The sequence below is a fragment of the Lemur catta genome, chromosome 11 (assembly GCF_020740605.2).
Source record: "Lemur catta isolate mLemCat1 chromosome 11, mLemCat1.pri, whole genome shotgun sequence".
In the NCBI taxonomy this organism is placed as follows: domain Eukaryota; kingdom Metazoa; phylum Chordata; class Mammalia; order Primates; family Lemuridae; genus Lemur; species Lemur catta.
In genome coordinates this window covers 72,544,923-72,565,885 of record NC_059138.1, presented here as the reverse complement: position 1 = coordinate 72,565,885, position 20,963 = coordinate 72,544,923, and the positions used below count along the sequence as shown (strand labels likewise).

The 20,963-nt window shown below is 38.8% G+C and overlaps 2 protein-coding genes across 5 annotated transcripts; both read right to left on the bottom strand.

The window, feature by feature from the left end:
• Positions 1 to 2,665: 2,665 nt before the first annotated feature.
• LOC123647218 (exosome complex component RRP43-like) lies at positions 2,666 to 3,703 on the bottom strand. Its single transcript, XM_045564515.1, has one exon. The coding sequence runs from the start codon at positions 3,519 to 3,521 to the stop codon at positions 2,691 to 2,693; it is 831 nt and encodes a 276-aa protein (XP_045420471.1). The 5' UTR covers positions 3,522 to 3,703; the 3' UTR covers positions 2,666 to 2,690.
• A 5,865-nt stretch (positions 3,704 to 9,568) lies between these two features.
• On the bottom strand, positions 9,569 to 20,920 carry CBX3 (chromobox 3). 4 transcript variants are annotated; one of them, XM_045564513.1, is made up of 6 exons: positions 20,543 to 20,561; positions 19,054 to 19,105; positions 16,188 to 16,330; positions 13,836 to 13,998; positions 11,473 to 11,567; positions 9,569 to 10,807 (listed from the first exon to the last, which is right to left on the bottom strand). In XM_045564513.1, the coding sequence occupies exons 2-6, from the start codon at positions 19,075 to 19,077 to the stop codon at positions 10,681 to 10,683; spliced, it is 552 nt and encodes a 183-aa protein (XP_045420469.1). In that variant the 5' UTR covers positions 19,078 to 19,105; positions 20,543 to 20,561; the 3' UTR covers positions 9,569 to 10,680. The 4 variants fall into 4 exon arrangements, with proteins under 4 accessions (XP_045420469.1, XP_045420468.1, XP_045420467.1 ...); XM_045564512.1 differs by lacking the exon at positions 20,543 to 20,561 and adding an exon at positions 20,267 to 20,381; XM_045564511.1 differs by lacking the exon at positions 19,054 to 19,105 and having other exon boundaries at positions 20,543 to 20,920.
• Positions 20,921 to 20,963: the final 43 nt, after the last annotated feature.

Sequence of the window (20,963 nt, the reverse complement as noted above, 5' to 3'; positions counted from 1 at the left end):
TGGCAGGTAAGGACATTGCCAAGAATGAAGCTGTGAATTTAGGCGGAAATGGCCTTTAGGCTCTGGGAGCGTGTTGCTGTGTGTGTTGCTTGGACAGGCGACTGATTGAGATTTTATTCATAGCCTCATCAAATGGCTAATCTGAATTGGCTGTGTGTGTGTGTGTGTGTGTGTGTGTGTGTGTGTGTGTGTGTGTGTGTGTGTGTGCATGTGCGCGCTAGTCAGAGCCTAAAACGGCAAACAAGACATGGTCCCTGCTCCCTGGGAGCTTGTAAGGGGAAGACAGGCAAATTAGCTAGTAATCACAATACTGTGAGGTAAGAGGTGTGATGAAGTAGAGACAGAAGCTCATGGGAGGGAGCCTAACTTATACATTTCTTTTGGGGGAAAAATGTAAATTATTAACAGTAGTTACAGTGTAATTGAAAGCAGAGGAAGTAGGTAAGTAAAAGAATGGCGAGATCACAGAATGGCAGGATGTGTCCTGAGGACTATACATGAGCACTCTGAGGGTCACCTTGAAAACTCCAGCCTTCCAGAAAACTTGTAATTCCAACAGTGAAATTTTGAGTATCATTTTTAGGACCCTGTTAAGAGTGTACATATATTAAAAGAATAGGGAAGGAGGGCAAAGTATTTCCTTAGCTTACTGATTTCACCTTGAAAAACAGAATCCATGGTTCTGAGAGGTGGGAAACGGGGCAAGTGAGTTTAAAGAATGCTGCAGAAAAGAACAAAAACAATAGTTTAAAATCAACTTTCCGTCATGAATTAATTATTTGAGAATAGGTTGTAATTCTCCAGAAACACACACACTCCCCACGAAGTTTTGCATTACATTCTTTCTTTCTTTCTTTTTTTTTTTAAATATTTTTTTAGTTCATTCCAGAAGAGGAATGGCTCAACCCTGGCAAGTGGAGGAGACCTTGCATTAAATTCATGGGGCCTCTGGCATCAGGTAAAGAACTGGTTTGAGGCACAGGTGTGGGCAGTCCCCAGTGAAGTGCCATGTGAGGAGGCCCTGGGCAGCTATAAGGGAACCAGAGAGTGGGAAGGGAAATCTTTGGAAGAGAGGAGGAGGAACTCAAAAAGAAATCACACAATTTTCCATACATTGGCCTTGCAAGGTAATGGTGTACTATGGTATAAAGTAGGTATGCCACGTTGATAATATAAGGTAGAGATTCTTAATTGTTCTTTTAGAGGAAAGGTTTACCTACACACCTTTTTAAAATTTTTAGTAGAGATGGGTAATCTTTGATAATTAAAGATTATCAAACTACAGTACTTGGGCCAAATCCAGCACTCTGACTATTTTTATATGACCAGCTGCCTGTTTTTCTGTGACCCAAAAACTAAGAATGGTTTTAAAAGTTTTAAATGGTTGAAAAAATATCAATGACAGAATATTTCATGATATGTGACAATTATATGAAATTTCCATTTCAGGGTCAATACAGGTGTTCTTGTTTTTGTTTTTTAAAGACAGGGTCTCCGCCGGGCACGGTGGCTCACGCCTGTAATCCTAACACTCTGGGAGGCCGAGGCAGGTGGATCGCTTGAGGTCAGGAGTTCGAGACCAACCTGAGCAAGAGCGAGACCCTGTCTCTACTAAAAATAGCAAGAAAATTATATGGACAACTAAAAATATATACAGAAAAAATTAGCTGGGCATGGTGGCACATGCCGGTAGTCCCAGCTACTCAGGAGGCTGAGGCAGTAGGTTCGCTTAAGCCCAGGAGTTTGAGGTTGCTGTGAGCTAGGCTGATGCCACGGCACTCACTCTAGCCCGGGCAACAGAGCAAGACTCTGTCTCAAAAAAAAAAAAAAAAAAAAAAAAAAGACAGGGTCTCACTCTGTCACCCGGGCTGGAACTTTGAACTCCTGGGCTCAAGAGATCCTCCTGCCTCGGCCTCTCTGGTAGGTAGGATTACAGGCGCACACCACCACGCCTGGCCAAGTTTTACTGAAGCATAGTCATGCTCATTCATCTGTGGCTGCTTTTGTGCCACATTGGCAGAGTTTGTAGTTACAACAGAAACCATATGGCCCACAAAAGCCTGCATATTACCACGTAGTCCTTTACAGAAAAAGTTTGCCAATTTTGCTTTAGAATAAAGCCAATAGGCATCAAAAGGCATAAATGATAATATGAGTTATTTGGAGCTAGTATCAATGAAATAATTATTTTCATAAAAACACATCATTTAATTTTTTATACATCGGTTGGAGGGAGGTTGAAAAATATCTCACCTGCTCTTGACATTTATATTAATCCTTAGGATTAATATACCAATAAAGCTATGACAATTTAATTTAAAATATATAATGTCTACATATAAACTATTGATCTAGGGTGATATCTTATTTAAAGTACAGATGAAAAACAAGTGACATAGGCCGGGCATGGTGGCTCATGCCTGTAATCTCAGCACTTTGGAAGGCTGAGGTGGGAGGATTGCTCAAGCCCGGGAGTTCAAAGTTACAGTTATCTATGATCACACCATTGCACTCCAGCCTGAGCGATAATGAGACCCTCTCTTAAAAAAAAAAAAATGTGAGTTAAAAAAGAGCTGTAATTTTGTTCTTCTTTTTTTTTTTGTAGTTTGATATTTATTTAGTATAAAAGGTTTGTGCACAGTTCAACAAATACAATTTTTACAAATCTGTTTTGAAAACGTGGTGGCTATTTATTTGGGTTTCATACTGTTAATTACTTCATCCATCAGTTTTTTTACTTCTTTGTGTCTTGTAACTGCTCGACTCATACAGTCCTGAAGTTTAGCTCCAGTCAGTCCACTTCCACCTGGTTTGTGAAGACAACAGAGCTTGCTTTCCTCATCCATTACTATAGTTAAGGTTCCAGTTGCCAGATGTTCCTCCTCTCCAGTAGGGTCAACTATGAGCAAAGTGTCATCAAACACAGCAAAGGAAGTTGCAACTGGATGAGTTCTAATATTCAAATAATTTTTCTTCTTTAAATTAACTTCTGCTAAGGCAGTTTCTTCATTTATAGTAACTTCAGGCAGCTGTACATTTTTTAAGGCCGCTAACAAAGCAAACGTGCAGGCATCCAAAATGTTTCCATCATAGTCAAGACAAATGAGATCACAGTATAGAACCCAAGCAAGCTTTCCTGGAGAAATGCATAAGTCCTCTTTCTGAATTATCTGTGAATTTTCAATGACGTCTGCAATGAACTGGCTAGCCACTTGCGCCTCTTCTCCAGGAGGTCCAGACCGAAATCTTGATGAACACAGGGGTGGTAGATCCACATTAGGAACAACATATCCTTTACCAGGGGCATCTGTTGGTGGTGCTGCAAATTCCGCTTTAACTCCACAAATTACTGTAGTATTTCCCAGCTTCACTAAAGCAGAACCATCTGCAGTACTAATTGAACCTATGTTGACAGTTGTGGTCCTAAATTCACCAAGTTCCCTTCCATCAGGATGGCAGTTCTCTTTCAGAAATCTCCTGTAATAGTCCAGAAGTTCCACGGTTTTGAACCCAGTCGCCATCTTCCCGCCCACGTGCCTGCCTGTAATTTTGTTCTTAACACACCCTACCTACCTTCTACCCCCTTACTGGAATTGTCTGTTCACTGGTGGGAATATATAGCCATTCTGCTGTACAACTTCAGTGCAGTCATATCTATTTTAGTATCTTCTATGCTGCAAATCAGAGCACTGTGATGATTACACAAAGTTGTTTGTTTTTCTTGTAATATTTAGTTGACCACTATAGTTCAGGAGTCCTTTCTATGAGCATGAAATGTGAGGCCTCTTAAGAGAATTTCTATCTAATTCTAAAGACTCTTTTATGATTTACCTTCGAACTAGAGTCTTTATCCTAAAGATAATTGTTTCTTGTTTTGGGGAATTAAACTGCTGCCTTTTTTGCTGCGTAAGAACAGGTTGTCTATCCATTCTAAGTATGCAAAAAAAAAAAGAAAAAAGAAAAAGAAAAACGAAGAGGTTGGGAATAATAGTTAACTTGACATGTTAGGAGATATTATTTTAAAAACTCATCAGCTGGCATTAGTAATTTATTTTAGAGGTTTTCCTTTGGGTTACCTTAAAGAATGCTTTGCATTTTGATTTTGGAATTTAGCAAGTGAACTTTGTTTTCTGGGGTTGGGGGCGCCAGAGATAAACCAGTAAAAATCAATCAGTAAATAGACAGCAAAATATGGGCTATAACTCTGCTTTCTGTCAAAAAGCTGGCAAGTCTGCCAAAGTTCAGGAATTGTTTGGAAGGTGGATTTCATCCGGATTAATTTCTCTTGACTGACACTTGGGTTTCCAGTCTGTAGGAAATCACTGCAACCCCAGTAGGGTCAGAACAATCTACAGGGGACCCCAAAAGACTTAACTTAGAAGTCATAGTAATGAATCCCAGGGGCAATAGTTGAGGATGTGGCTGAGAATGTGAAACAAAATTCAGAGTCCTCAGGTTCTCTGTGGTATAAGCCATCGGATAGCATAAAGTCCAGTGTCCCCATAACTGACTAGGAAATCTGCCTGTTAGCATGTCTCTCATCCCCAGGCCAGCTTTGTGGAGTGAAAGGCATTCCAGGATTCAGGCGTCGACCCAACTCAGGCCATTCTGCACCAAACACTTTCATAATCATCCTGTTAATTCTGCAAGATGGATAATATGACTATTTTATTGATGTCACACCCTAGAAAGATGTGAGGAAGGGAAGACGTGAAGGCAAGAGTAGGAAAGTTTCAGGAAGATGACAGAAAATAATGACATGATCAAATCAAAGCATCTAGAAAGGAGAAAAATAAAAAGCGTGACTTTTTAAGAATTTAGTTTAATTTTATTTTTTAATTCCCCCCCAGTTTTATATGGTATAATTGACAAATAAAAAGTATATGTATTTACAGTGCTTGATGTGATGTTTTTGACATAGGTAGACATTGTGAAATGATTAAATCAAAGTGATTAACGTATCCATTACCTCACATTTTTTGGTGGTGAGAATAAGATCTAATCTCAGCAATTTTCAAGTATGATACCTTATTATCAACCATAGTCACCATGCTGTACAACTGGTCCCCGTAACTTATTCATACTAACCGAAACTTTGTACCCTTTAACCCCTCTCCCCCTCCCCATTCTCCTCTCTGCTACTTTTTTTTGTTTTTGTTTTTTTAGAGACCTGTCTATGTTGCCCAGGCTGGAGTGCAGTGGCCATTCACTTGTGTGCATAGAGCACTACAACCTCTAACTCTTGGGCTCAAGTGATTCTCTTGCCTCAGTTTCCCAAGTAGCTGGGACCACATGTGCACACCACTGTGCCCGGATCTACTCTCTGCTTCTATGAGGTCAGCCTTTGTATACTAGATTCCACACAGAAGTGAGATCATGCAGTTTTAGTCTTTCTGTGTCTGGCTTTTTTTACTTAGCATCATGTCCTCCAGGTTCATCCATGTTGCCACAAATGACAGCATTTCTCTCTTTTTAAAGTCTGAATAATATTCCATTGTATTTACACACACATTTTCCTTATGCATTCATCTGACAGACACTTAGGTTGATTCCATATTGTGGGTATTGTGAATAATGCTGCAGTGAACACAGGAGAGTAGATAGCTCCTCAACATACACATTTCATTTCCTTTGCATATATACTCAGAAGTGGGATTGCTGGATCACATAGTAATTGAAATTTTAGTTTTCTGAAGCATCTTCATTCTGTTTTCCCTAATAGCTGTACTAATTTATATTCTCACCAACAGCATGGAAGGGTTCCCTTTTCTCCTCATCCTGGCCAACACTTGTTACCTTTTGTCTTTTTGCTAATGGTCATTCTTACAGGTATGAGGTGACAACTCATGGTGGTTTTAATTTGCATTTCCCTGATGATTAATGACATTGAGCATTTTTTCATATACCTGTTGTCCATCTGGGAGAAAATATTTGCAAACCATTTATCTGATAAGGGGTTAATATCCAAAAAATATAAGGAACTCAACTCAAAAGCAAGAAAAATAATCAGATTAAAAAATGACTTTTGAACAGTATTTTTTCAGCTAAGTGCCTTCTCATGCCTCAATTTTTTTTTTTTTTCACCTCAGATCATTCGATTCTCACAGGGAGCGTGAACCCTACTGTAAACTCTGCATGGGAGGGATCTAGGTTGTGCCTTCTTATGAGAATCTAATGCCTGATGATCTGAGGTGGAGCTGAGGCGGTGATGTTAGTGCTGGGGAGTGGCTGCGAATACAGACAAAGCGAATACAGACAAAGCTTCCCTGGCTCACCTGCCACTCACCTCCTACTGGCCTGGTTCATAACAAACAGGCCACAGACCGGTACCAGTCTGCAGCCTGGGGCTTGGGGACTACAGTGTTAAAACATACACAGAAATTTAAAAGTAAAATTAAAAACTTTCCTTTCTTTCTTAGTCCTTGTGGGGTGATATAGCCATACATATGGGCACAGCTTGGAACCTGAGGGTAGAGTGGTTAAGACAAAAAAAACCTGAGCTGCTGTTTGTGTGACAGAAATAGGAAAAAATGATCAAGCTCAAACTGATAATTTCCTCACATTTTCCTAACATCTATCTTTATTGCCTAGTTAAGGTTCAAAGTTTTGAAAGGACAGGGATAATATTTTTAATATCTTAACAGTTACCTTGAAGTAATACTTCCATTTTTTTTTTAAATAGAGACAGGGTCTTGCTATGTTACCCAGACTGGTCTCCAACTCTTGGCCTCAAGCAATCCTCCCACCTCATCCCAAAGTGCTAGAGATTACAGGCATGAGCCATCATGCCTGGTTACTTCTCCCCAATCTTCATCTCTGACTAGTCTGTGGTAGTTACTATTGCAAGCACCCTGTGCAGTACCTATGCATAACGAACCTTTTAAAACCAGGCTGTTGGCAGGTCCAGTCAGAATTACCAAGAACCACATCTCTGGCTTATCTATAAATAAGATATGAGATTTTTTTTTCAATTACAAAAAGGAAAGCATAGGCAGGGGAAAGGTAATGAAAGATCATACTATGAACACTTCAGAGGTACTAAATGTGGCTTTTGTTCTCAAGAGTATTAAACTCAGGGATCTTGTGAAACCAACCAATACTTCTCCAAGCATCTGAGCAGATTCCAAATCCTTTATAAAAAAGTTTCAGTTTAATCTATTGACCAACTTTTTCTGCAGTAGCCTAATGATTTTCTTTGATCCATAGTATTTGGGAAACTTTGCTATCTATATATCTGACTTCTTCAGCAAAGGTACTGATTGTCCATACTGTAAAACAAAAATCAGAATCATTCATCATAATAGCCAATGAAATCCCAGACAGATTAAAGACCTGACTATAAAAAGCAACACAATGAAAACAAGAAAATTTAAGATATTTGTATAACTTCAATCTCAGGATGGAGAGATATTTTTAAATGAGACAGGAAATCCAGAAGACACAGACTGATGAGTTGACCACATAAAAAAATTTGGTACAACAAAAAGATATAAGGATATGTTCCGAGAAATGCACCTTAGCCCATTTTATTGCTGTGAGAACACTGTAGGGTACTTAGACTAACCTAGATGGTATAGCCTACTCCATACCTAGACTACATATTGAGAGATATATATCTTAGGCTACAGATCTGTACAGTATGTTACTATACTAAATACTGTAGGCAACTGTCACACAATGGTTTAAGTATTTGTCTGTCTAAACAGAAAAGGTGTATAAAAATACGGTATTATAATCTCATAGGACCATCATATATGTGGTCCATTATTGACCAAAATGTTATGTAGCACGATTGTAATTTACAGAGTGGAAATGCAAATAGTTCATGAAAAGAATGCTCAACAAAAATATCAAACATGCAAATTTAAACAAGATGCCATCAGATTGGCTAAAAATTAGTAAAATCAATACTGTTAATTTGTAGTACTAGTGAGGATATGAAGTTATTGCCTATTGATGGAAGAGTAAATCAGTGCAAGTTTGATTTCACTAATGACTTCTGACAATCCATCTGTATCTACTAAGTGTCAGCATACATAAGAATGCTCACTACATTAATAACAAGATACTACCAACCACCTAAGTACTCATAACCCAATAATTGGTTAAACTGGGGACCTGCCATCCATGATAGCCCATATCCCTATTAAAAACAGATAAAACATCATGATTACTAAATAAATACAAGGCACTGTTTTAAGTGTCTCATATGTTTACATTTCATTCTTCCAGCAGTCCCTGAAGAATAGTCTTTCAGAGACAAGGAAACTGAGGCAGAGAGGTGAAGTACATTAATTTGTTCAAGATCAAAGAACTAATAGCAGATTCTAACCCAGGCAATTTGGCTAGAGTGGTTAGCAGGTATGCTATTACAGAATAGCATAGATAAATTGTAACGCATTAATATTTACTAGGTAAGATGGGCCCAAGATAACCAGTTGGTGAGAAATTATATATACTGATTTTCATTAAAAACGGTATTAAAATGTATAAAGTATAAGCAGAGATAAAGAAATGTATATTCAACTAAACAACTTTGGGTTTGAGGGGGGAAGAGACCAATGATGTGGCTTTACTTTGTTAGCATTTGAGTTATTACAAGCAGCATATTTTTCTTTTATAATTAGACATCAGAGGGTAGAAATGAAGGGAAAACAGGTTTTCTTCTTCAGCTGCAAGTCAACGATTCAGGAATTCAAGAACCTGAAAGAATTGTTTGGCTCAATCTTTCCATAACACACCTGTGGTAGACAGGAGTGATAGAAAAGAGGGAAGGAGGAAGGCAGAGACAGAATGTTCGATGCTATACTGCTTGCTGGTTTTGGAGATGGAAGGGGCCAGGAGCCAAAGAATGCAGACCGCCTCTAGAAATGGAAAAAGACAAGGAAACGGATTCTGCCATCAAAGCCTCCAGAAGGAACCACCCTAGCTGATTCCTTGACTTTAGCCCTGTGAGACTGACTGCACTTCTGACCTCCAGAACTGGTAGGAAAATAAATCTGTGTTAAGGCATTAAATTGTCGTAGTTTGTTACAGCACCAACAGGAAATTAATATAACACCTGAGATAACAAAAGTAATACATGGACAACACAGTTTCCAGAAATACCCTTACTAAAATTTAATGTAGGGCAATCAACTGCTGACTGATACAAAGTTCTGTATCACCTGTGAACACACTGTTGAGCAGCGGTAGGTCCATAAGGAGATACTTAATAAACAGCACAGGTTATCATTTCCCTTTTGCTGTTATGGATTACAGAAATCAGTAGAAATGTTTCTGTCAATAGAATCAGCCCTACCAAAATACTTAATTTCACCTAATTGAGGTATATTTCCCCTAGGGATCAAATGAAACTAATTTTTATCTCCCACTAGAAATATTCCTGTTGCAATACATACTTTAAAGTTTAAAATTCATAAGCTAAAAGGATCTAGGCCATGTACTCTAATGCCTTAGTGGTATCATCCAATTTGTAAACATGAAGATAATTCAATAAAGTACATGAGTGGGGGCATTTCTACTCCCAGCATAAAGGCAATTGGATAAAGAAAAAAGTCTAATCGCATAAAGGAATATAAAACTATTTATTGACCACTGTTCACCAGTATTTACAATAAACAATATACAGTTGGATAACATTCTGATTACTACAAGGCTGTTTTTCCTGGCTTCTGCAGAACCAGTAACCCAAATACTAAAAAGATTGAGCCTACATGTAAGAAATGAATTGGGGTAAGAAAAAAACATGCAGGTCAATAGCTTAGATTACAAAAAGTTTGTTTACTCATTTATGTCAGCAGGTCTGAAACTGCCAACGTTTCTAACCATCTGAATAAGTTTCCATGGGCCAAGCCTCAAATATTCCATTAATCATGAACTTTCAGTCAATGCAGCATAGGATTTCAAGTTTTTGTAAAAGAATTGCTCACTAGGGGAATCTTTAATGTTCATTTAACTAAGTCTTGTTTACTGTATTAGAACACATCAGAATTTGTCTAGTTTCCTCATCTGGGTGGGGAGATTGTTGGTAGCGATAAAGCTTTTCCTTTTAGGAATTTTACAAACACAATGTTGCACTTATATGAATATACATGTAGATACGGATTCTAATACTGCTGCCTTTAACTTATCCAATTAATTACGAACCAACTATTTAGTTTGAAATGTTACGGCTTCAGGAAAATTTTCAATTCTTAGGTTGCTCAGAATGATAGCATCACAGACACATGGGCTTATCCATGATTTTTGTTTTGGTGAATGTTTAAAAACAAAGAGAATCATTTACATATGCATTTTACATACACACACACAAAAACAAATTTAAAAAACCCAAAATGGTCCTTAGGCATGAGTTAAACACAAGTTCTGACTGAATAATGGCTATGGAAATTTCCCCTAGCATTTAGAAATGCTATTCTCTAGTGCAGAGGAAATAATATACCACGGTATCATATGTTCTTTTCTGATAAAGGAAGCAACTACAGAAAGCTTTTATTTGTTCAAAGTAACCAGTGCTACTGATGCACCCTCCCCAACAATTCTCTCAATACTACTTTCAAAACAAATGTATCAAACTTGATTTATTAGATGTAGTTATTTCTTCACACTAGTAAATCAAAAACCAAGACCCAGATTGTATATATATATATAAATATATATAAAAAGCAATGCAAACAATTATTGAGCTTCATCTTCTGGACAAGAATGCCAAGTTAGTCTCTCTTCATAAAAAGCAATTACAATTTGAGGACACTTCATATTTGCTTCTTTTGCCAGCACCAAATCTGCCTCATCTGAATCTTTCCTGTTGTGAGGGGGAAAAAATTCCGTTAAAAATCTAAATTGCCATGTCAACTGACAACACCATTCATTTAAGAATAATCCAATAACAAAGTATTTAAGTGTTTTGAGCGGATATATGTTAGTTGTGGCTATGTTCCAATAAACTTAATTTTCCAAAGCAGGCCATAGTGCGCGAACACGTGTGTCATAATCAGAAGTAACCAGGCTGGGCACAGTGGCTCACGCCTGTAATCCTAGCACTCTGGGAGGCCAAGGTGGGTGGATCACTCGAGGTCAGGAGTTCGAGACCAGCCTGAGCGAGACCCCGTCTCTACTAAAAACAGAAACAAAAATTATCTGGACAACTAAAAATATACATAGAAAAAATTAGCCGGGCATGGTGGCGCATGCCTGTACTGTAGTCCCAGTTACTTGGGAGGCTCAGGCAGTGGGATCGCTTAAGCCCAGGAGTTTGAAGTTGCTGTGAGCTAGGCTGACGCCACGGCACTCACTCTAGCCCGGGCAACAAAGTATGAGACTTTGTCTCAAAAAAAAAAAAAATTAACCAGAATCATCCTTTCAGCAGATAATTACTTTCTACCAAAATGATGGAAACTATAAAACCTTTCCTAGATAAATTTATAAACAATATGTCTAATCTTTAAAATGTGACACCTGCATACTTACCATTTCATAAGAAACATTAATTCTCCACTGCTATCCGTGGCACCAATTATTCTTTCAGGATCAAGACCTCTGGCAAAGCCTCTTGGTTTGTCAGCCTATTTAGGAGAGGTTGAGTGATTATTTACATACATGTTTCCATATAGCAAACTAAGGATATTAACTTCTAATTTGGTTTCATGATACACACCTTTTAAACAATTTCCAAAAGTGAAACAAAATGAATAGAGCAAGAGCCCGTATTTGCTATTAAAATATGTAGTAATTTCCATTAATTTTAAAAGCAGAAAAAACAAATCTGGATATCTGATATCCAATGTAGAATACTTAAAAACATTCTGAATCAAGAAAACAGACAAATAACTTTCTTTATCTAAAGACATTAAAGGTAGAGAACTGTGCAGGCATACAAGAAAAAATAAATCCCTTTATTGCTGGTAATGATAATAATTATAAACTCTTGAAAGTTAGTATTTCAAATAAATTCTGGGAATTAGTCTAAATTATCCACCTATTTTAAAAGCATAAACAAAATACAAATAGTAAAAATTTTAAAATTCAAACTAGTATTGCAATTGGTCTGAATTATAACAAACTTTATAAAGTACTTAGTATGAACCAATGGTTCTCAAAGTGAAGTGTAAGAACCCCTGGGGGCCCTGAGACCTTTTTGGGAGGGGGTTCTGCAAGGTTCCCTCTTTTTATGTATTCATGACTTTGGACGGTCACATATACCTCCACCAAAACAACATACCACAACAATGTGTAAAGTAGAGCTGTCTTCTGTTAAGCCAGACATCCAAGAGGTTTGTAAAAATGTAAAATGCCACTCTTCTCAACTTTCCTCCTGCCTCAGCCTCCCGAGTAGCTAAGACTACAGGCACATGCCACCACACCTGGCTAATTTTTAAATTTTCTGTGGAGATGAAGACCTTGCTATCAAGATAGGCCAGGCTGGTCTCAAACTCCTGGCCTCAAGCAATCCTCCCGACTTCACCTCCCAAAGTGTTAGGATTACAGGCGTGAGCTACCGTACCCGGCCTGAAATTTGTTTGTAAATATAAAGGGCTAGCATAATGGCTCTATCCCCCCTTTATGAGCTGTGTGGCTTTGGGTAAGTCAACCTCTTTGCAGTTCAGGTTCATTACAATAGAACAAGTAATTTAGAGTCTCTATCTCATAGATATTTCATGTAAATAAAATTACTTAGAACACTGGTTGGCACACAGTAAGGACTCAATCAACGTATGTGCTAAGTATTATCATTAAAGTTGTGCTTCTGTTGGGCATGTGATTTCATTTCAGAACCAAGTTAGCAGCCAACTCTTGTTTTCTCACCTGTAAAACAGGATCATACCCATAGAGTTGCCATGAAGATTTCACAGACTATCTGCAAAGTTCCTGGCATCTGGTTCAAATGATCGAATTTCAAATCCAAAGTCCTTACCAATTAATCTGCATCGTATGCTTAGTGCCTGAGCCTAGAAACTAATTCAGCACCAAGACCTTTCCCAAAATTCCCATACTACGCTACTAGGCCGGGCAAATATAATTACACTTAAGAATGGAAAGAAGTTACCTGACTTGCCCAAAGCTATAGAGACATTAGTGAAACAAAGACTGGACCAAAGTACATATGTAATGAATGAATCAAATGGCTCGATTCATGTCAATAAAACATACAGCACTGAGACCCTGTCTCTATTAAGAATTAAAAAAGGAAAAAAAAATTAGCCAGGTGCAGTGATGCACACCTGTATCCCCAGCTACCTGGGATGCTGAGGCAGGAAGATTGCCTGAGCCCAGGAATTCAAGGTTATAGTGAGCTACAATGGGGCCACTGTACCCCAGCCTGGGGGACAGTGTAAAACCCTGTCTTAGCAAGAACCAAAACAAAAAATATATAGCAATTTTTATTAGCAAAGATTACATATTTCATAATCAAAGTACTGTTTGGCAATACAGAGATCATAAGCAAAACTACTTTCTGGTAGTCAATGCCATTAATGAACTACAATCAGACGTACTATTTGGATTGTTTTCACTGTAAAGTCTTTCAACGATCCAGTTAGTATTGTTTGTATTTAAGACTGTTAGCCTTGGATCACAGGTAATTGGTTTGATCACAAATCAAATCCAAGAAACTATTAAAAATAACACTAGCACGTTTTAATTTAAGTGGTATAAGCACAGTGTCGGCTAAATCATGCACATCCTTTTTGTCCTACACATCAAGCATTCATAAAAGGCTTCTTCGTGATATTTTAAAAATATCTGAGTTTTAAAAAATATCTTAAAAGTACTTAAAAATCAAACCATCAACCTTTTACAGAAAGATATTCTGGTGCGTAATGTTTTACACTTACACCGTCTCTTTTTTTCTTTGACTTGCTATCGTCAGATTCACTGTCAGATAAAGACTTTCTTTTTGTACCATCTTTTTCTTTACCAGCTTTTTGAGAATTAAGAAATGCTTCAATTAACTCTGGACAATCCAAATTTTCTTCAGGTTCCCAAGTATTGTCAGCACTGTGTTCAGGGGGTTAAAAAAAAAAGAGAGAAAAGTTGATTCGGTTAAACACGGTTCATCACCATCATCTGGATCCATTTAACAGGTATCTGAAAAAAGCGTCCTCTGTACTGCAGATACTAATCATTTCTTCCATTTCCTCTACATTCTTTTGAGACTCTGCTTGGATTTCCTCTTGTGTCTGCTTTCACAGCCCCAACCAAGTGGGCAATCTGCTATTTTTACCTCCAAATTAAATGAGCCTCACTCCAACACTGTAATTGAAGCTAATATTTCTCCAAATCTCACAATTACTTCAGAATTTTTCTCAAAGAGCTTTTAAAAAATGCAGATTCCTAATTCCCAACTTAAGTACTATATCATATCATGCCTAGGGTTGGGACCTCCACTATGCTGTTTTAAAACAATGATGAAGGCATTCTCAAATGTTAGATGAGTTCAGTTTTTGCTGGGCGCTCAAACTGGGAAATGATATAAAGCAGGAGTTGACAAAGCAGAAGCCAAATATAGCATTTTTATGGCCTACAAACTAAAAATGTTTTTTTACATTTTTAAATGATTAGAAAAATATTTCCAGTAACAAACTGTTACTGGAACACATTCATGCTCATTTAACATATTATCTATTTCTGCTTTTGCACTACATATTCAGAGACCTAGAAACAGACCTATGGCCCACAAAGCCCAAACAGTTACTATACTGCACTTTGGGGAAAAAAGATTTCCGACCCCTGATATAAGGCTGAGACAACTATTTCCATGAATTTTTCAGAAGGGCTGTAAAGAAAATGAGTATCAACCAACAAATGTGAGAGTAAGATTATCCTACACAGCAACTGTCTAGCTAACTTTTTGTGCTCTGGTCCAAAAAGACTTTATAGAACTAGATGAAATGAAATTAATCATTTTAGGGATGCCGGGAAAGGTGCTATTAACCTCTGGTACTTAACAACTTGGTCTGCTGATATCCTAAGACTGCAAAATTGGCAAACCTAAATTAGTGGGTGGAGGACGACGTAAGAATCTCTATCCTGTATCATATTCACTACAGTCTTCTATGTTACATAATACATTATACTGCACAGGGCAAGTTCTCAATCATACCAGAGGCTTTAAGTTTTGGAAGAAAAGGAGTCCATTTCCTAATGTTTTGATGGGTAGAACATAAAAGACAAATAGCTTTTCATGTCTCGTGGGATTTTTTAAAAAAGTTAACCATTTGAAGGTAATCAACTCTGGCAAACTAGCTAAATCTAATTTTAAAATAGTTCACAGACTTATTTTGCTTGGTTCTGCTATCTGTAAGAAATTTTTTAGTGGTAAATCATGCACTTATGATATATATTTAGGCTTAACTACCAATACTGCAGGATAAAATAGGGAAACAGAAATCTTCCATTCAATTCATAATCCCCAAATTTCTATGGAGATGGCTTTATTTGTGAACAGTGGAGGAAATAGTAGATAATAGACATTTGAAGCCTCATCACTGGACTACCATATGTCCCATGCTCAGGAGACTATTGATGTCAACCTATCCATTTTTAATTGTTACTGCTTATGGAGCTTTGCTCCCTGTTTTTGTGGTGTCAGGTAGAAAAATCCAAGTAGATTAGCACAATTAAACACAAGTGTTAAGACTGTATAATATCTCTGTTTAAATCATTCATAAGACAGCTAACATAAAGAGTAATTATGAGAGCAATTTGTAAGGAGGAACACAAGGAACCAGTGAGTTTGAAAACTGTCCAGGCTTTACTTTCAGAGATTAGGATACAATAAACCTAGTATAAGACCTAGATTATGATCAGTACTTCTTTTTAAGACCTACTAGTCTATACTGTACAGCTTCAATGTTTTCCAGTGTCCTCTGTATGGAGTGAAACAATGTACATTAGATATTCCAGTTAGTATAGTATCTAACTACATTAAAATGTACCATACAGTAAACTACAATCGACAATTTTACAAATTAGACTCCCCAGGGTAATAAAATGATCTCCAATTTGCTTGGGTTCAACTGTAGACAAAAGACTTGGCTCTTTTTTAAACAGACTTCAAATAAGCTACCTTAAAATTAAAAATGTTTTTAAAGAGATCTCTGGGAAAAAGAGCGAGGCTAAAAACAAATTTTAAAGCCACCTCACTGCAGCTAAACATATGATAAAGAAGCACTGAGGTTTCTTACTCTGTAAATCCCTTCCACTTCAGGAAATACTCCACTTTCCCATTTACTACACGTCGATCCAATACTTTTTCCACCACAAATTCTTCAGGCTCTGCCTCTTCAACCTTTTTACTCTTCCCATTCTGTTTCTTTCCCATTTTTTGCTAAAACAAAACAAAAAGGAAATTAAGAAACACATTTGTGTTGAATTTTGAGCACATGTTATAAGCCAAATTGCTTATATTGTTATATTTGACACAAATTTTTACTTCTGTATCCCAGGGCAGACATCTTCTGAAAAGATAAAAAGCCAATGGACAATAAAGGAATGCTTTATTCCGTTGACTTAATTCCAACTTATGACCCACCACTCTTCACCAAAATGATATAATCAAAAACACTAACTGGAAAATAATTATCTTTTCCCAGTCCTATCTCTAAGTAGTCTGTAAGACTAAGTTTACTAGAGATTTCACTCATTTCAACCACAACACAGCAACAAACGACTACGTATGAAGTGTCAGAGGACAACAGAGTAGAGATTAAGTGGTATTTACAGACTTGTTCGAACTGTAGCCAGACAGTAAGACCCTCTTTCCCAATGGAAACACTAATGCTAAAAGCCTCAATGATACAGAAAAAAGTTAACTACAGAATGAAAATATGGTTCAGAATTTTGGTATCAACCATGGAGACCACGGGGAGGTTAAAAAGGTCAAGATTATTCTTCCATAATCCCTGTAGCTAATTGCCACTTGGAACAAATCTATAATGCTGTCACTTAAAGAGGCCAAAATGCCAGATGTATTTTAATTCTTTAATGTAAAAGAAAAAAAAATCCTTCTTTCCTGCTTTCTCAAGAGAAAGAGTCTAAGTTGGTAACCAATACAATTCATTTCAAAGAGGTGTTTGCTCTTTTTTAGTATAACGCTATTTAAGAGGAGTCCAACCTCAACCAGCTACTTCTAGTAACTCAAACAGATTCATTCTGCAAGGATTGAAAATAGGTAAATTTTTAAAAACCTGAAATGGCTAATTAGAAGATATTAACGGTGGAAAAATTCCTAATGTAATGTGCATTTTAAAACACTTTTATCTTAAAACAGTGCTATTAAAAAATAAAACTCAATTGCCCAGTCATGAAAGCTACCCCACAGCATGCAAGCAGAAGAAATAACAGCAATGTCTCAAGACTGCAAAAAGACATTTTAAGCCATGAAAACATATAGGTGTACACACACACACACACGAGAAATAAAAATCCCCTGGAATTCTAAAAAATGCAGCAAACATCTGATTTTGTTGGATACCGTTTCCAAGTTAGGCCTTACTATTCTAAGTCAAAATACTTGAATACTAGGCCTAATCAAATAGGTTTTTCTGCCTCTTGAAGGTAAAAATGATGGTGGGAAAAAGAAAGAAATTAGAACAGACAATTTATTAGATACTAATCCTAAATAAAAAACAAAACAGCTACTGTCCACAAAGGGAGGAGGCTAACAAAATAAAGAGGATATCAAAATTGAAACGATACATGCTAACATAAACTTTTGAAGTGGTCAATCTGTGATCCTTTTCAATACAAGAAAATACAAATATCAACAAATAACAGACATTGATGACTACCAATTTGTCTGCAAAAGCCAGTTTAATTTTAATGGGAGCATCTGTTTGCCTTCTGTATCTATATTCATCCTCAAAGCCTCACGGACACTTGGAGGAAGATACAGGTAACTGTAAAGTCAATTATCTACATTTTGGTTTAATGATTATGGAATCTGAAGGTCAGCTCAATCCTGAGGAGACACAGAAGACACTTTGTGCTTTTCCCATTGATGGCTTTGACTTATACATACAGTGTATCCGAATCATCTGTACCACAGACTCATCAGATAGGCTTTACATTTCATATCACAATCATTTTCCAAGGCACCTGACTTAATGTAAATCTAATGAAGACTCAGATTAAAAATCACCAACTTGCCCTTTTTCAGCTTGAAACCCAAAGGGAGAATATACAGACCAAAACCAAATACTCTGCTTTACTTAGATGTTAACACTCACCTTTATGTGCTTAAGATTAACACAACGTGCTAGAATTAAATAATGTGAGAACCATAACTGAGAATTATGTATTTTTATATGAATATTCCATTCTTCTTTAAGCTTATACCTTGACATGGCTGAAGGTACATGTTTTTACACATTTCTGTAACTTGTTAGGAACCCTAAGAACGCAAACTTTGGGTTTAAGAAACCACTGGAGAGAAAAAAATTAGGCACTCAAAAGATGCAGAAAAACCTAACCTTCTCTCCTTCCTGATCATATTTGTGATTTTGTTCACCTTGTGGTTAAAAAACAAAAGATTGATATTTTAAATTTAAGATTCTTCTGTATTTAAGTAAGCAAGTTTAAAGTAGAACAAAGTGACCAAAGTAATTTGAAAGATTCAATAACTTTTGCTCCACACCAGTGCGTACAAGCTACCTGTTCTCTAAACTGGGCATTAACGTAAATACTTGACTTCACTAGAATTCAGTAGATTCAAGGAATATTATGCCAACCAACAAGGGCCTTACAATTTTGTTTATGTAACATTCTTTTCTCTTATGTAAATTTGTGCATTTTTATTTGAAGATAAAAATACTCAGCAAAATCCAGACAGTGTTGTCCTAAGATTAGGTTTAAGACACTCTTAAGCCAACTCAGTAAGTATCTCAATGTAATGTTTTCGTTGTTGTCCTTAATTTTCCTCCCATATAATACTGGGAGAACTAAAAAAACGTACAGATGTAAATTTCTCAACCACAGAGATGCAAAGTTTTAATTTTTTGGGAAAAAAACTTGAGTTAAATCCTTATATATTTTAGGTTTTCATTAACTTACCAATGTAGTTTTATTGGAGGCCATTTTTTATTGCAGACTTGAAGAGCTATTACTAGAAAAATGCACGACAGTTAAAAAGAAGTTTGCATGACACAAAAAAGGTAGCTAAATACAAGTTTTGTTTGGATTCCAACCCCCAGATAGATAGTGCACTTTTCAAACCTCCACACTACTCTGGAAAAGCAGATGTGAGCTCCTGCCTAAACTATTAGTGACAGGCTATGCCTAAACATATCGGTGTTTTTAACCAAGTGAGTCTAGAAAGACCTTACTGGGAACCCTGGTACCTGAGACAGCTTTACATGGCGATAAACAGTGGATAATATTTTTTCCTATCTAAATCTCATTTATAATAAATTCAATATTCAATTTCTTTAAATATGACAAACTTTTTGATTTATAATCACGCACAATTACCCAAACAACTCAACGGTAAACATGCATTTTTTTTCTCTATACCTCTGAACGTTCAAAGAGGCTCCTATATAATCCTAACTTGATCTCTTTTAGAAACCTTCTCCCTTTCCAATCAGTAAGTAACTGAAGCAAAAACACACCGAGATGCTCCAGCCCCATTTCGTGACACTTAAAAGAAATCATCTCATATATACCCGCTCTTCCTAAGCCCCAGGCCTGTCTTGCTTTAATACTGAGGCCTAAGCGCCCGCCCCCCACCCGGGAGCGCGGGCCTCGTGGTCAGCGCATCCGCTGGGAGAAACAAAGGCCGCGGCGCGGGGGCTCAAGGGCACTGCGCCACTCGGCCCGCGCCGAACCCCGGCGGCGGCCACGTAACGGAGCGCAAGCCGCAGCCCTGGAAAGCGGGCCGCGCGCGCCGCCAGGCCTCGCGGATGCGGGAAAATGCAGCGCCCTTCCTGGAGGCCCAACTCTCCGACCCACCCCGCATGGACGACTAGAGAACGGCCCCTCATCTTGAACCGGGATGGGGGAGGGGGAAGGAAATGCGCTTTGTCTAGAAATAAGGCGGCTGTTGCCACCGCTCTCCACCCTCTCGAGGACAGAGCCGTCCGCCCAACTAACTACCGGCGCCGGCCCAGCGCCACGCCAGCCGCAGGGCCTCCACTCGACCCTCCGCTCCTGCCTGCAGCTCCCGACGGAGAGGAGCAGGAAGTGGGGAAAGGGGGGCCCCGGGACGCATGTGGCATCTTAAGCACCACGACCGAATGAGAGCGAGAGATTAAAAAACGCCACAGACTTCACCGCCTCTGAGCTGCTCCGGGTCGCGGGTCTACGGCGTCTCTGGCTCGGCGCGCTTCGGGCTCGAGCCACATCGGAGGGGGAGGGGAGGCGGCAGGGGAGCTGCGCACGGGGCCGCCGGGGGGGAGGGGGGGGAGTGGCACCGCCCACGGTGGGCGGCCGCGAGGGGCGGGGCCGTGGGCGCGCGCGCCCGGCGGGGGGAGGGGCCGCGCGACTCGCCGGCTGGGAACCTGGAGCCCGAGGGGGGAAGGGCGGCGGCAACTGCGGCACTTACCGTTTGCGGCGTGGCGCCTGTTGGTCCCCCGAGGGGAGGGATCGGGAAGGAGGGGCGAGGACGGTGACCGGAGTCTTCTCGGCGGATGCTTTTCTGCTTCGCAGCAGTAGCGGCTGGCGCCAAAACCCGACTCCGCCCACTTCCTCGCCCCTGGGGTTGGGATCCTCCAAACGCTAGGGGAGGGGGGGAATTGGGACCTAAAAACGAGTGCCCCTCTCGGGTCATTCGCTGGAAACACCTTTCTCGACCCCGAAGGGTCAGCCCTAAAGGCTAGGGTTACGTCGGTGCAGCGTAGACAATAATTTGTTGACTAAAAGCCGCTTTGGGTGTTTCCGGAAGGGGCTGAGTTAGTCTTCTGCTGGGGAGGGAAAACGAAGGGGGAAGGCGACAAAGATTTTTATGGCGGGAGAACTAAGAGGCC